This window comes from Melospiza georgiana, chromosome 6, assembly GCF_028018845.1.
Source record: "Melospiza georgiana isolate bMelGeo1 chromosome 6, bMelGeo1.pri, whole genome shotgun sequence".
Lineage (NCBI taxonomy): Eukaryota > Metazoa > Chordata > Aves > Passeriformes > Passerellidae > Melospiza > Melospiza georgiana.
In genome coordinates, this window is record NC_080435.1 from 62,340,068 (window position 1) to 62,354,803 (window position 14,736).

Consider the following 14,736-nt stretch of genomic DNA (forward strand, 5'->3'; position numbering starts at 1 on the left):
AGCACAATTTGAGCCTTCCCCTTGAAATGGGAAATTATTGCTACTTAAAGCTCACCAACTAAACTTTGATAGGAATTCATCCAAAATTCAGTGATTTTATAATCAGTTAGGAGAGAACATTAGGAAATATCTGTAGGGGGTTATATACTGAATTTTGAAGGTAATAGCAGAGATAAATGTTCCTTAAAGACTAGAAATAATCAGAACAATACTCAGCACAACTTCAGCCTTCCCCTTGAAATGGGAAATTATTGCTACTTAAAGCTCACCAACTAAACTTGTGTAGGAATTCATCCAAAATTCAGTGATTTTATAATTCAGGCCTGAAATGATGAATCAAAGCCCAGCTTCCTTTGTGTGAAATTCCATTTTTTGTCACCTCTGTCACCAAGTCCAGCCTTGTTTCCCTTGCACATGAAAAATCTGAGAGCAGGGGCAGCCCTGGCAGAGGGAGCAGGTGCTGATGTTGGGATTTGGGGTTTTCCTGATGTTCTGGAGCAGGTGCTGATGTTGGGATTTGGGGTTTTCCTCATGTTCTGGAGCAGGTGCTGACGTTGGGATTTTGGGGTTTTGCAGATGGTTTTGGGGCAGCCCTAGCAGAGGGAGCAGGTGCTGGTTTGGGGGTTTTTCAGGTGCTCCTGGGCAGCTCTGGCAGAGGGAGCAGGTGCTGATGTTGGGATTTGGGGTTTTGCAGATTCCCTAGAGCAGCCCTGGTACCTGATTTTGGGATTTGGGGTTTTCCAGATGCTCCTGGGTAGCCCTGGCAGAGGGAGCAAGGTGTTGATGTTGGAATTTGGAGTTTTGCAGATGCTCCTGGGTAGCTCTTTCAGAGGGAGCAGGTGCTGATTTTGGGGTTTTGGGTTTTTCAGATGCTCTGGAGCAACCCTGGCAGAGGGAGCAGGTGCTGATTTTGACATTTGGGGTTTTGCAGATGTTCCTGGGGCAGCCCTGGCAGAGGGAGCAGGTTCCAATTGTTGGGATTTTGGGTTTTGCAGATGCTCTAGAGCAGCCAGGAGCAGGTGCTGATTTTTGGATTTGGAGTTTTGCAGATGCTCCTGGTGCTGATGTTGGGATTTGGGGTTTTCCAGATGCTCTAGAGCAGCCCTGGTACCTGATTTTGGGATTTGGGGTTTTGCAGATGCTCTGGGGCAGAGGGAGCAGGTCTGATTTTTGGATTTGGAGTTTTGCAGATGCTCCTGGTGCTGATGTTGGGATTTTGGAGTTTTGCAGATGCTTTTGAGGCAGCCCTGGCAGAGGGAGCAGATGCTGATGTTTGGATTTTGGGTTTTTCAGGTGCTTCTGGAGCAGCAGGAGCAGGTGCTCATGTTGAGATTTGGGGTTTTCCTGATGCTTTTGAGGCACCTCTGGCAGAGGGAGCAGGCCCTGATTTTGGGATTTGGGGTTTTGCAGATGTCTTGGCAGAGGGAGCAGGTGCTGATTTTGGGATTTGGGGTTTCGCAGATGCTCTGGGGCAGAGGGAGCAGGTGCTGATTTTTTGATTTTGGGATTTTGCAGATGCTCCAGTCCAGGGGGATGCATAGCCAGAGCTCCCAGCAGCAAGGCTGTGCCACGGTGCCCAGGGAACAGTTCCTGCAGCTCCAGCAGCAGCTGCTGCAGGCGGAGAGGAGGAGCCAGCACCTCCAGGAAGAGCTCCAGAGCAGAGCCTCAGGGACAAACATGCAGCAGGTAAGGCCCTCCCACGGGGAAAGTCACCAATTCTAAAGGATTTGGTTTGGTTGTCTTGGGTTTTTTTGTTTTTTCTTTATCCTGGTGAGATGATCCTTTCTCTGTTTATGCCAGTTCAAAAATGAGATTTCATGGCAGCAAGGATGTGTAAAAATGCTGTTTTGGTGTGGTCAGCGTAAGCCAGAGCTTTGTTCTGAAGTCCTCTTAATTTTTTTTTTTTTGAGATCAAACCACTCCCATCCACATTTAACTGGCTTTGCTCCTTGTGCTCCATGTGCAGTGAGTGTTTATAGAGGCTTTTTTTGTTGTTTCTTTACCTAATGACCCTGTCTGCAACTATTAATTTTAAAATACACCACACCAAATATTGCACAGGCACCCATCACATAAAATCCTAATTTGGGCTGCTGCTGTCACAGGGAATCGTGTCAGTTGTAGCAGAGCACAACACAAATTAATCCTTTTTTCTGAGGTTTTTCCTAATCCTTTTTCTTCCTGATTTGGCCACGAGACAAGACACTGTTCCTGCTGTACAGAAACTTCAACATTTCTGAGGGAAAACCAATTCCAAGGCAGATTAATTCATCCACTCACTTTAGTGTTAACTTTGCACCTTCTAAAACTGAATTTAGGCAATAAAAAGGTTTGCATCTGCCATAAAAAATTTCCAAATTATCCCTTTCTTCAAATTAATTGGATGTCTAAATGTCTAAAGCTTTGGCTCAGGCCAAATCATGTCTTAAAATAATATTGCAACTTTACCTTATGAGAAAAGATAAGGTAAAGTAAGGTAAAGTTTAATTAACCTAAATTTATATGTAGTATTTGATCTGTTTTATATTAGATATTTATTTAGATTTACACTTAGACAAATAAATTAGATAAAATACTATTAGTTATTTATTCATCTGGTAGCAGGAAAAAAAGACCCCTCTTGTATTTTAAATTTAGCTTGCAGTTACACTTTAAATAATAATAATAATAATAATAATAATAATAATAATAATAATAATAATAATAATAATAATAATAATAATAATAATAATAATATATTATTATTATTATTATTATTACTATTACTATTACTATTACTATTACTATTATTAGTGCCACCAAGACTTTGAAGCTCAAATATGTGAAAAATGTGGGAATAAATATTCCAGAAAAAAGATATTACAGATAGAGTATAGGCAGTAACCAGTTTTTTAAGTATCCAAAACTTGGAGTATTTTTTTTTTTTAAAGAAAAGCATAAAATCAAAATGTTTCATTAAAAAATAAAAGCAAATCATTTCAGGTTAAGTAGAAATAAATTGATTATAAGGTTCCTTTTCAGAAGTGCATCACCACAGGCTGATGTATTTGTTCCCATCCCACGGGGAGCAAAATGTGCAGTTTAATTTCAAAATCAATCAAAGCCATATTGCAGCAGTGGCAAATGGAATGTGCTGGGGTTGCACTGGGAGTGATGAGTTTGTAATTTAGATTTTGGAGCAATCTGCGAGCGAGTCACATCCTGGAACTTGCAGTTCCAGAGATGAATTGCTCCTGCATTTCCTGGAAAAGCTTTGGGAATTTAAAAATACTTAGGCTTTTAAAATATGTGCTGTCAGTGCACTAATGCACTTAATCCTTTTAATTTTTTTCCTTAAAATGAGTGAATATTCTGCTTTATAACACTCCTTTTTACTCCAGAACTTTCTAAGTCATTATTAAAAGCCAGATTTATTTGTCTCCACTTTGTGAGCACCTCCTGCTTGAGTCTCTGTTGATTTTTCTTTGCCATCCTGATTTTTTGGGTTTATCATTTAGTTGAGCTCATGTCCCTTTTAATGTCCCCTTCAGCACCCTGAAAACTTCCATGCTAATCCCTCTCCATCATCCTTTCACCAGTGAGTACAAGGTCAGGTTGTGTCCATGTGTAAAATAAATCATTTATAAATAATTTAGTTCTGCTGCTTTGCTTTTTGCAGCTTTTTAGATCCTGTCTGAGGTATCCAAAGTTATCCCCTTTATTTTTAATAGAATTATTTTGTGTTTATCCTGCTTTGCAGTTTTCAGTGCTTTTTGATCCTGGTTGTCTGTGGCTTTTCATTTATTTTGCAGTCAGTCCCGAGTTATTCTCACCCAAAGGCTGCTGTTACATGTTTAAATTTCACTAAATTAAATGAAATTATAACTCCTGGGCTGTTTGTACTGTGTTAACCTGTCTGGACGTTTCTGAATTTGCAATTTTTGTTTCTGTGTGTGCCAGTGTGCCAGTGCTGTGATTACCTCATATCCCTTTCTCATTACCAAATTTGGGAGCCTGTTAATTACCCAATGCTTCCCAAAGCTTGCCTTGCACTGATTAATATTTGAGTTGCTCAGTTTCCCCTGTGCACAGCTCTTTATTTCAAATTCCATCTCACTCTGAGGGAAAAACAACAAGGTTTGAGATAGAAATGCAAAGTTTTCAAAGGAGGTCCAGTTTGGCTGCATTTTCCCCAAATACTTGGCAATCTGAGATTTTATATATTTTAAATATATATCTATTATATTTATATATAATATTTAGCTACATTTTTTCCCAAATGCTTGGAAATCTGTGAGGTTTTATATAGATATAAAATATATATATATATATGCATACATACATATATAAATCAAAATATTTTTATGTAGTGTTTGGCTATATTTTCCCCAAATGCTTGGCAATCTGTGAGATTTTACAGATATATTTTAAATATCTATATATTATAATATCTATATATTTAAACATTTTTATATATATAAATATATATATTTATATTTATATATAATGTCTGGATACACTTTCCCCGAATGCTTGGCAATGTGTCAGGTTTTATATATATATATAAAATCAAAATATATATAATATTTTGGTTTTTCCCAAAAGCTTGGCAATCTGTAAGATTTTATGCATATATTTTAAATATGTATATATTATAATATCTGTATATTTAAATATCTATATATTATATTTATATATAATGTCTGGACACATTTTTCCCAAATGCTTGGCAATCTGTGAGGTTTTATATATATATATATATATATATGTATATATATATAAAAAATATGTATGTATGTATATATATGTATATATATATGTATATATATATATGTATATATATATGTGTGTGTATATATGTATATAAAATATAAATATAATATTTATATCTAATGTCTGGATACATTTTCCCCAAATACTTGGCAATCTGAGTTTTTATATATATTTTTTTAAATAGACATATATATATATATATATTATACTTATATAAAATGTTTGGCTATATTTTTCCCAAATTCTTGGCAATCTGAGTTTTTATATATACTATATGAGATTTTCATGCTATAAATGAGATTTTTAGAGAGAGAGGAGGATTTCCCATAAAAAACTTTGCTACCTCAATCACTTACACTGATTTTTTAAAAACCAAGGATGAGAGTCCTTAGATGTAGAAAAACCCCCCTCAATCTCCCAGTAAATATTGATATTTACAGCTATAAAATAGAAAATATTGCAGTGCTGATATCGATATTTACAGCTATAAAATAGAAAATATTGCAGTGCCGATATCAACATTTACAGCTATAAAATGGAAAATATTGCAGTGCTGATATCAACATTTACAGCTATAAAATAGACAATATTGATTGCAGTGCTGATATCAACATTTACAGCTATAAAATAGAAAATATTGATTGCAGTGCTGATATCGACATTTACAGCTATAAAATAGAAAATATTGATTGCAGTGCTGATATCGACATTTACAGCTATAAAATAGCAAATATTGCAGTGCCGATATCAACATTTACAGCTGTAAAATAGAAAATATTGCAGTGCTGATATCGATATTTACAGCTATAAAATAGAAAATATTGCAGTGCCGATATCAATATTTGCAGCTATAAAATAGCAAATATTGCAGTGCCGATATCGATGTTTACAGCTATAAAATGGAAAATATTGCAGTGCTGATATCAATATTTACAGCTATAAAATAGAAAATATTGCCGTGCCGATATCAACATTTACAGCTATAAAATAGAAAATACTCTGCATGTTTTTTCCCTCTGTGTGTGTGTATTTTTTCTTTTGCCCCGCGTTGCTTGCCTGGCTGGTTCTGTGCTGTTTTTGCTTGCAGTGTGGATGTTTGAGGGCAGCTGGATCTCAGGGTGAAGTTTTGCCCCTTCCCTTCTCTCTGCAGGCCCTGCTACCGGAGCAGCGAGCAGTGCATGCGGATTCCTACCGCAGGATTGGGCACCTCTGACACCTCTGGCTGCTCCCGATCCATTCCTTTGCCATGATAGACACACTCACAACTGGCATAAGCTCAGAAACTTGAGGATCAAATCTTTTTTTTTTTCCCTTTTTCCCCCCATTTTTCCTTTATTTTTCCCTTATTTTTTCCTAATTTCCTTTATTTTTCCCTTTATTTTCTTCCTTTATTTTTCCCTTGTTTTTCCCTTTTTTTCCTAATTTCCTTTATATTTTTTCCTTTATATTTTTCCTTTTATTTTTTCATTTATTTTTTTCCTTTATTATTTTTCCCTTTATTTTTTCCCATTATTATTTTTTCCCTTTATTTTTTCCCTTTATTATTTTTCCCTTTATTTTTTCCTTTATTCATCCCTTTATTTTTCCCCCCTTTGTTTTTTCCCCCCTTTGTTTTTTCCCCCCTTTATTTTTCCCCCCTTTGTTTTTTCCCCCCTTTATTTTTTCCCCCTTTATTTTTCCCCCCTTTGTTTTTTCCCCCTTTGTTTTTTCCCCCTTTATTTTTTCCCCCTTTATTTTTTCCCCCTTTATTTTTTCCCCCTTTATTTTCCCCCCCTTTATTTTTCCCCCCCTTTATTTTTTCCCCCCCTTTATTTCCCCCCCCCCTTTATTTTTTCCCCCCCTTTATTTTTTCCCCCCCTTTATTTTTTCCCCCCCTTTATTTTTTCCCCCCCTTTATTTTTTCCCCCCCTTTATTTTTCCCCCCCTTTATTTTTCCCCCCCTTTATTTTTTCCCCCCTTTATTTTTTCCCCCCTTTATTTTTCCCCCCTTTATTTTTCCCCCCCTTTATTTTTCCCCCTATTTTTCCCCTTTTTTCCGTTCATTTTTCCCTTTTCTTTATTTTTTCTTTATTTATTTTTTCTTTATTTATTTTTTTATTTTTTCTTTATTTATTGTCCTTTATTTTTTTCCTTTATTTATTTTTGTTCTCTCTTTTCCTTTTTCCCTTTTCTTTTTCCTCTTTTCTCCCAAAAAACCAGCAAAAAAAAAAAAGTCTCCGCAGTGTTATTTTCTTATTTATTTGTCTAGAAGCTATTTTGTGAAAGCTCAGAAGCTTCCAGAAGCTTTTTAAAATTTGTTACAAACGGGTTTTATTTATGTTATTTAAAATGTGCAGTTGTTCAGTATGGGAAAGAGCCTATTTTTCTCAAATGGTACTAATTTTATATGAGATTTGAAGAAAACCTGGGGTATTTATACTGCATTTTTGTACAAGATGTATAAACTTTTTAACAGGGAAAGATGACTTTTTTTTGATGTAAATGAAAAATAAAATCTTTTTTTTAAGCATAATGTCTCTTGTCTTCATAGAAATCAATAATTTCCTCTTCAAGAATGAACAAGTTTTAGACAAAATATTTATCTTTGATGATGAACATTGTTATATCAGGACTTCTGGGAAATATTTGTGGTAGGGATGTGCTAGAGTACAGAAACTCAGCTTTTCTTTAGCAGATGGACCTGAAAATTTAAGAAAATGAGAAATCTTCTACTGCTGTGGCCATAAAGTAAAAAAGGGAAAATTATTGTTTATTGGACAAAATTCTGTAGTTTTTATTTTGTCTCAAACTAGGATTTTAATAAAACTTTAGTAATTTATTAGGATTTAGTTAATTTGATCAAAGTAGGAGTTCAATACTTTAATAGTTGAGCACAGCACCTCTTTAAAGGCCTGTTTTTTTCATGCTGGAGCCATGAACCATTTCAGCTGTTTGCTTGTAAATATCTTTTTTTTCTCCTATTTTAAATGACCTTAAAGCTGCTGCCTGAGCTGACTTCTCCCATTTAACATGAAATAATGGGAAGTGAGAATATTTAAGGCAAAAAAACCCAGGGATGAAAGGTATTGAGACCCCTCTAATTCTTATTTTCCACGTAATTACTCACTCAGGGCTCCTGCAACCAATGGAAAGTGGAATGGTGCATTCCAAGGTTTTGAATTCCAACCAAATTCCATTAATTCAGAAAAATATCCACTCCACCCCCACAGTAAAACTGTTTTCTGTGTGACTCTAATGTAAATTTTTTTCATAAAAATAGATTATCACATAACCTCATACACAGATTTGAGTTTCTGGTGCTACAGCAAATAAAATGTTGAGTGAGATTATCTCAGCCCCCAAGGGGATCATTTTGTAGGGTTTAAATGAGGAACTCCCTGCCTGAAGCAGATTTTTATTTCTCCTCCTCCACAAGTGGGATGGGTTTGGGTTTGAAGGTGTTTTATTTTGGGTTGCTGCTTTCTCAGACTTTCATCTTCTCAAATGACTGCCTGGAATTTGAGTAACAAACCAGCATTAAAATCAAATCTCAAATTTCCTGCAGTCAGCGCTTAAAGTTCCTAAATCCAAAGAGGTTCTTTTGTAATTCCTGATATTTCTTATTTATTTGGGAAAATTTCCCTCAGGTGTTTGTGTAATATGACACAGAATTAGGATGCATTTAGTTACACTGTCACCTTGCTGAAGGAAAAGAAGGAAAACCAGTTTGGGGTTATGAAAACTAATCTAAAAAGATATAAAGAATGAAGTTTGGAATCATTCTTTTGGATATTACTGAATTCTTTTGTAATCCCTGATGTTTGTTATTTATTTGGGAAAATTTCCCTCGGGTGTTTGTGTAACATGACACAGAATTATGATGCTCTTAGTTAGACTGTCACCTTGCTGAAGGAAAAGAAGGAAAACCAGTTTGGGGTTATGAAAACTAATCTAAAAAGATATAAAGAATGAAGTTTGGAATCCTGCTTCTTTTGGATATTACTGAATTCTTTTGTAATCCCTGATGTTTGTTATTTATTTGGGAAAATTTCCCTCGGGTGTTTGTGTAACATGACAGAATGATGATGCTTTTAGTTACACTGTCACCTTGCTGAAGAAAAAGAAAAAAACCTAGTTTAGGGTTATGAAAACTAATCTAAAAATATGTTTAAAATGTAGTTTATAATCCTACTTCTTTTGGATATTACTCAAGGGGGTTATTTTGTAATTCCTGATGTTTCTTCTTTATTTGGGAAAATTTCCCTCAGGTGTTTGTGTAACGTGACACAGAATTTATGATGCTCTTAGTTACACTCTCACCTTGCTGAAGAAAAACCAGTTTAGGGTTATGAAAATTAATCTAAAAAGATGCAAAAAATGAAGTTTGGAATCCTACTTCTTTTGGATATTACTCAAGTTCTTTTGTAGTTCCTGATGTTTCTTATTTATTTAGGAAAATTTCCCTCAGGTGTTCATGTACCATGACACAGAATTATGACGCTTTTAGTTACAGACACCTTGCTGAAGAAAAATAAGAAAAAACAGTTTAGGCTTCTGAAAACTAATCTAAAAAGGTGTAAAAAATGAAGTTTGGAATCCTTCTTTTGGATATTTCTCAAGTTCTTTTGTAATTCCTGATGTTCGTTATTTATTTGGGAAGATTTCCCTCAGGTGTTTGTGTAACATGACACAGAATTATAATTGTTTTAGTTACACTGTCACGTTACTGAAGAAAAACCAGCTTAGGGTTATGAAAACTAATCTAAAATATGTAAAAAATGTAGTTTATAATCCTTCTTTTGGATATTAGTCAGTTTTAAGGGATCTCTGGCATGGAAGAGTTACATTGTCAAACATGACCTTATAACTTCACCTTATTTTTATTCTAAAACCATTAAATTGGCTTTTGTTTCCCACATTCATCAGAAATTTGGCAGCACCAAAGAACAAGAAAAGGAAATTATCCAGCTCTGTTACAGACCAGACAGAAGAAGTTCTGAATTTTATGTCATTTTTCCTTGATTTGGTAATTTCAAATGTAACTTGCTTGGAAAACCAGTGGAATGCTGAGAGTGTCCTTTAAGTGTTGCCATAAATATTTTGCTTTAATTAAAGGTTTATTAATTTAACTGCCTCTAAATCAGACTGAAATGTGGATGGCTACCTAGTTTTTGGAGCATAAACTGGAAAAAAAAAAAAACCAGTCTGGTGAATGGGAACTGATTTTAACTGATTTTCACATCAATGTTGCTTTCCAGGAGGGTCACGAGCAGCTCCTAAAAATGATGGAAGAGAGAATGATGGATGTGGAGCAGAAATTAAGGCTTGTGAAGAGGCTTCTCCAAGATAAAGTCAATCAGCTGAAAGAACAAGTAAGTGTGCTTGGATTTCCTCAAACCTTCCCCATTCCTTCCCTAAACCCCTAAGAAAGCAAAAATCTGCGAAGCTGTTGTTCAGAACAAAGTTAAAAGTGTTTTTTATTTAATTTTATTCTGAGCTTAACTGCAGCATGTTTACCCGAAATTCATAAAACTCCAAATTGGGGACTGAATTTCCTAAATCAAGAAGCAAAAATCAAATTTCAGCTGAGGGTGCTAATTGAAAAAGTTGCTTAGAAAAGGAGAAAAAAATAATTTCCTGAGGAGAAAAGATTGATTTCTGTAAGGCCTCCTGACCCAAATTCATCCTTTGTCTGATGTGGTTTTGGGGTTTTTGGAAGTATCTTTGTGGGATCACTGGGCTTGTGGATCCTTTTGTGCACTAAATTTATCCTTAGAGGAGAAATGGTGTAAAGGAGAATTCACCTGACAAGGTTAATTTGAATCCCTCTGTTACCAACTCCATCTCCTTAAAAACCTTTCAAGTCTCAAAATTTTCAGAGCATCTCTAAAGACCTTGTGTTTTTAATGAGAGGAGTGGTGTTTTACTTTGATTTTTGAATTATAATTGACACATTCATCTACTTCCCCATCACCTTTTGGATTTTTTCTTTGCCATTTGCTGAGTCCCTTGTCCCATTCCCACCCCAGCTTTCCAAGAACACCAAGGGTCACCAACCCCAGCTCCTTAAAAACCTTTCTGGGTTTTTAATGAGAGGAGTGGGGTTTTACTTTAATATTTGAACTATAATTGACGCATTCACCTACTTCCCACCTCCTTTTGGGTTTTTCTTTGCCATTTTCTGAGTCCCTTGTCCCATTCCCACCCCAGCTTTCCAAGAACACCAAGAGTTACCAATCCCAGCTCCTTAAAAACCTTTCCAGTCTCAAAACTTCCACAGCATCTCTAAAGATCTTGGGGTTTTAATGAGAGGAGTTTAATATTTGACCTATAATTAACACATTCACCTACTTCCCCACCTCCTTTTGGGTTTTTCTTTGCCATTTTCTGAGTCCCTTGTCCCATTACAACCCCAGCTTTCCAAGAACACCAAGGGTCACCAACCCCAGCTCCTTAAAAACCTTTCCAATCTCAAAAATTTCAGAGCATCTCTAAAGACCCTGTGTTTTTAATGAGAGGAGTGGGATTTTACTTTAATATTTGAACTATAATTGACACATTCAAGGGTTACCAACTCCATCTCCTTAAAAAATCTTGTCTCAAAAATTTCTGAGCATCTCTAAAGACCCTGGGTTTTTAATGAGAGGAGTGGGGTTTTACTTTAATATTAGAACTATAATTAACACATTCACCTACTTCCCACCTCCTTTGGGGTTTTTCTTTGCCATTTGCTGAGTCCCTTGTCCCATTCCCCCCCAGCTTTCCAAGAACACCAAGGCAGATGCCATGGTCAAGGATCTCTACGTGGAGAACGCGCAGCTGCTGAAGGCTCTGGAGGTGACAGAGCAGAGGCAGAAAACTGCAGAGAGGAAAAATTATCTACTGGAAGAGAAAATTGCCAACCTCAACAGAATAGTGAAGAATTTGGCCTCCCCCTCCTTCAGCCCAGAGATCAGGTCGTAGCAAAGCTGTTGTGTGCCACAGCCCCTGCACTTTACTGAAATGGGAATATTTCAGCTTCTCACTGCGTTGCCTTTTTTTACTGAATGAGTTTTGGTTACAAATGCCTCCCCAGAGAGCACAGAGCTGATTCCCAAAATGGACACTACCAAAGGAGAATTTTGTTGGTTCCCAAATTGGGTTTCTGCTAAGTTTTGCCTAAAAATAATCATCACTATGTAAAAAACTTCAAACTTCTGTTTTTCTAGGTTAACCTATTTTGATGCCTTGGCTTTCATTGCAATCCAAATTCTGAATTACCTGTACTGGATCATCTAGATTGAAGCAAAGGCCTAAAGAAAACTCAGATTGTTGAACTGAAAACTCAATATTTTCAGCTTTCTAAAATAGCTCCAAACCTAGAAATGCTGATGGGTCAGTCTTCAACACTCAGCAAAAATGTAATTGAAGGCAAGACTTTGCTGCTATGGGCTGTGTCCTGTGAACTTATTCTAGTTTCTCTAAAGCAATTATTCATCTGGTTTCTCTAAAGCAATTATTCATTAGGCTTCTGAGTTGTTCTTCATGGCTGTTCCTCTGCAGAGCTCAAAAAAAAAAGAGATTTATTTAAAATACAGAACTAGACTACTGCCTCCAACTAAGTGTGACAATATTTCATCTGAAGAAATTTCCCAACTAGCAAATAAAGACTATTATTTCCTTTCTTTTTAAGCTGTGCTGCCAGACAACTCTGAATTGTAGAGGCCTTACTGGTTTTGTATATGGAAATAAGTTAAACCAAGGAAGAGTCACTCAGCAGAAGCAGAGCTGGGAGCTTTGTTTATGTGATTTGTAAATTCAAAAAGCAAGTGCAGTGCATTTATTAAACTGCTGACAGAAGAATGGAGAGGGGCACTGGGATGATTTTGTCAGTGGGATCCTGGTGTTGGAACCCTCATGAGCACGGAGCTTTGCCAGGAATGCAGCATTTGCTCTGACCTGAGGAATCATTTGGAAAATTCTTGTCTTTTGTGTTAATCCTAGTGCAGAATCTGTCATTAGTTGTGAAGAAACACATTCAGTGTAATCAAGAAGAACTCAGGGAGTAGCAGCCTAAATCAGCTTCCTTCAGCTATAAATGTGGGTATAAATGTCAGCAGAGGGAGATAAACACCCCTGAGGGCAAGCAGGACAAAACAAATTGGATTTGGGTGAATATTTCCTTGGTGCTCCCTACCCAGGTTCCAGAGGAGCATCGAGGTTTGGGATGAGTGGAAAAATGAAATTTTTTGAGAACCCCTTCAAGACAGAGGGGTTTGCCAGAGGAGCAGCTGGGTGAGAGCCTGCCTGCTCAACGGGGTGTGTGTTATCCTGCCCTGCCTCCCCTAAAACAGTCAGACACTATTAAACACTCTAAATAAACTGGGGCCATTCTGGAGTACTTGAAACTGCACCTCTTTAAATGCAAGACTGGGAGGGGGAGAAAGAGGTGTTTTGTCTCAGAGACCACTGGCAAGCTGATCATTGTGTCAGGAGCCAAAATTCCTCCAGAAACTGGGGTAAAACTGCCTGCAAGCTGTGGGGGAGCAGATGGAAAATGAGATTTACTGTGTACTGATGTGGCTGAGAGGGTGTTCCCTGTGTCTCTGGGGTTACTTAATTTTGGAGGGGTTGTGGACTGAACCCACAAACCCCAAAGACACAGGGAGTGACTTTTTCCTCCTCCTTTTCCTCCTCTATTGCTTTGTGCAGGCAACAAAGTGGAAACGGAAACAGAATCATGGAATAACATCACATTGGAGTCCTCATAAATTATTTCACTGCTGTGCTCTTCTAATTGCATGTAGTGGAGATTTCTCCAAGTCATCCCAAACTCAAGGATTTACAGATTTTTTCCAGAGGCTGCAAAAATATTTTCACAAACTGGAAGTGTCTTAAAATGATAGAAAGCTGAGGGTTTGAAAAGCTGAAGTAGTGACTTATTGGTACTTTCATCACCAAGTGGTGTGAGTTACATGTTAATAAATCTCCGTGTGGGTACCAGGGCTGTGTGTTGGCAAAGTGGGAACTGAGCACACCCTAAACCCATGCTCTGGAAATCAGCAAAGTTCCAAAATAATTCCAGGAAACGAAAGAAATAAGGTTCAGAACTGTATTTGTAAAAAAATATTATTATCTAGTACATTTAAAGACTACTTCATACCTTGACCTTGATTTACTTGTGTCTGTCACCAAATTCTAAAAGGAAGGAATGAATATTTCACTGAAATTATTGTGCAATTATTTTCATGTTGCTCAATTTAAAGGCTGGACTAATTCTTTTAATCTCCTGGTAGTTACCAGGCTTTTATAAACCAAACACAGGCATTGCTAGAGCACAGCACCAAAAAGGGAGAAGCAGAAATAGGGAAAAGGGACTTTGGTTTTTTGCCCTTTCTCCCCTATCCTACTTTGCTGCACCTTCACTAAACTTCAGAAAAAAAAACAACTTAACTACAGGAGAGAGGAGGAGGAAAACGTGCTGTTGGTGAAAGCTCCAGTTTCACAGGAAGATTTGTGTGGATTGATTCTCAGAAGTGCCTTTTGCCTTCCTGTACTGTAGTGGCTGGGGTGCCACAGGGCAATTCAGGACAATCCCTTCCCACAAGGAGGGATCCCAGAGCAAGGCAGAGCTGCCTCCACACGTTGCTCCTGAGTTCAGTGTGGCAGCTCAGAAGAGAAGCAGCTGTTTGACAAAGTCCAGGCTACTGAAAATAAGCATAGAAACACATAATTTATTAAGCATTAGGGGTGTTTTGTGCATGAATGTGTCTCCTATGCAGAATAGGCAAAAAAACCCAAAGTATTTAATGTTATTGTTGCAGTCAAAAATCACTGAACTTTTAGGCCTTGTTCCTACAACAGGTCCTGCCATGTCAGATATGAACTACTTCATTACCAGAAGGTGTTTTAAATGTTTTCAGCTCTTACTTTATGAATCACTGTGAAAATAAAGGCACATAGACATTTCAGGTTGGGGGTTCTGGAAGGGGACAGACCCCAGGTTAAACAGAGGTGTACAAAATT

At 36.9% G+C, this 14,736-nt stretch overlaps 1 protein-coding gene across 4 annotated transcripts in view; it reads left to right on the forward strand.

Annotated features, from left to right (window-relative positions):
• Positions 1–12,987, forward strand: part of NIN (ninein) — a 68,695-nt gene extending 55,708 nt beyond the window's left edge. For 2 of the 4 annotated variants that reach the window (XM_058026439.1, XM_058026440.1), the window contains exons 27-29: positions 1,516–1,686; positions 9,990–10,103; positions 11,491–12,987. In XM_058026439.1, the coding sequence (XP_057882422.1) occupies positions 1,516–1,686; positions 9,990–10,103; positions 11,491–11,694 (489 nt within the window). In that variant the 3' untranslated portion in view covers positions 11,695–12,987. Of the gene's footprint in view, positions 1–1,515; positions 1,687–5,902; positions 6,119–9,989; positions 10,104–11,490 lie in introns of those variants that run through there. The other 2 variants (XM_058026441.1, XM_058026442.1) reach the window with 2 other exon arrangements.
• Positions 12,988–14,736: the final 1,749 nt, after the last annotated feature.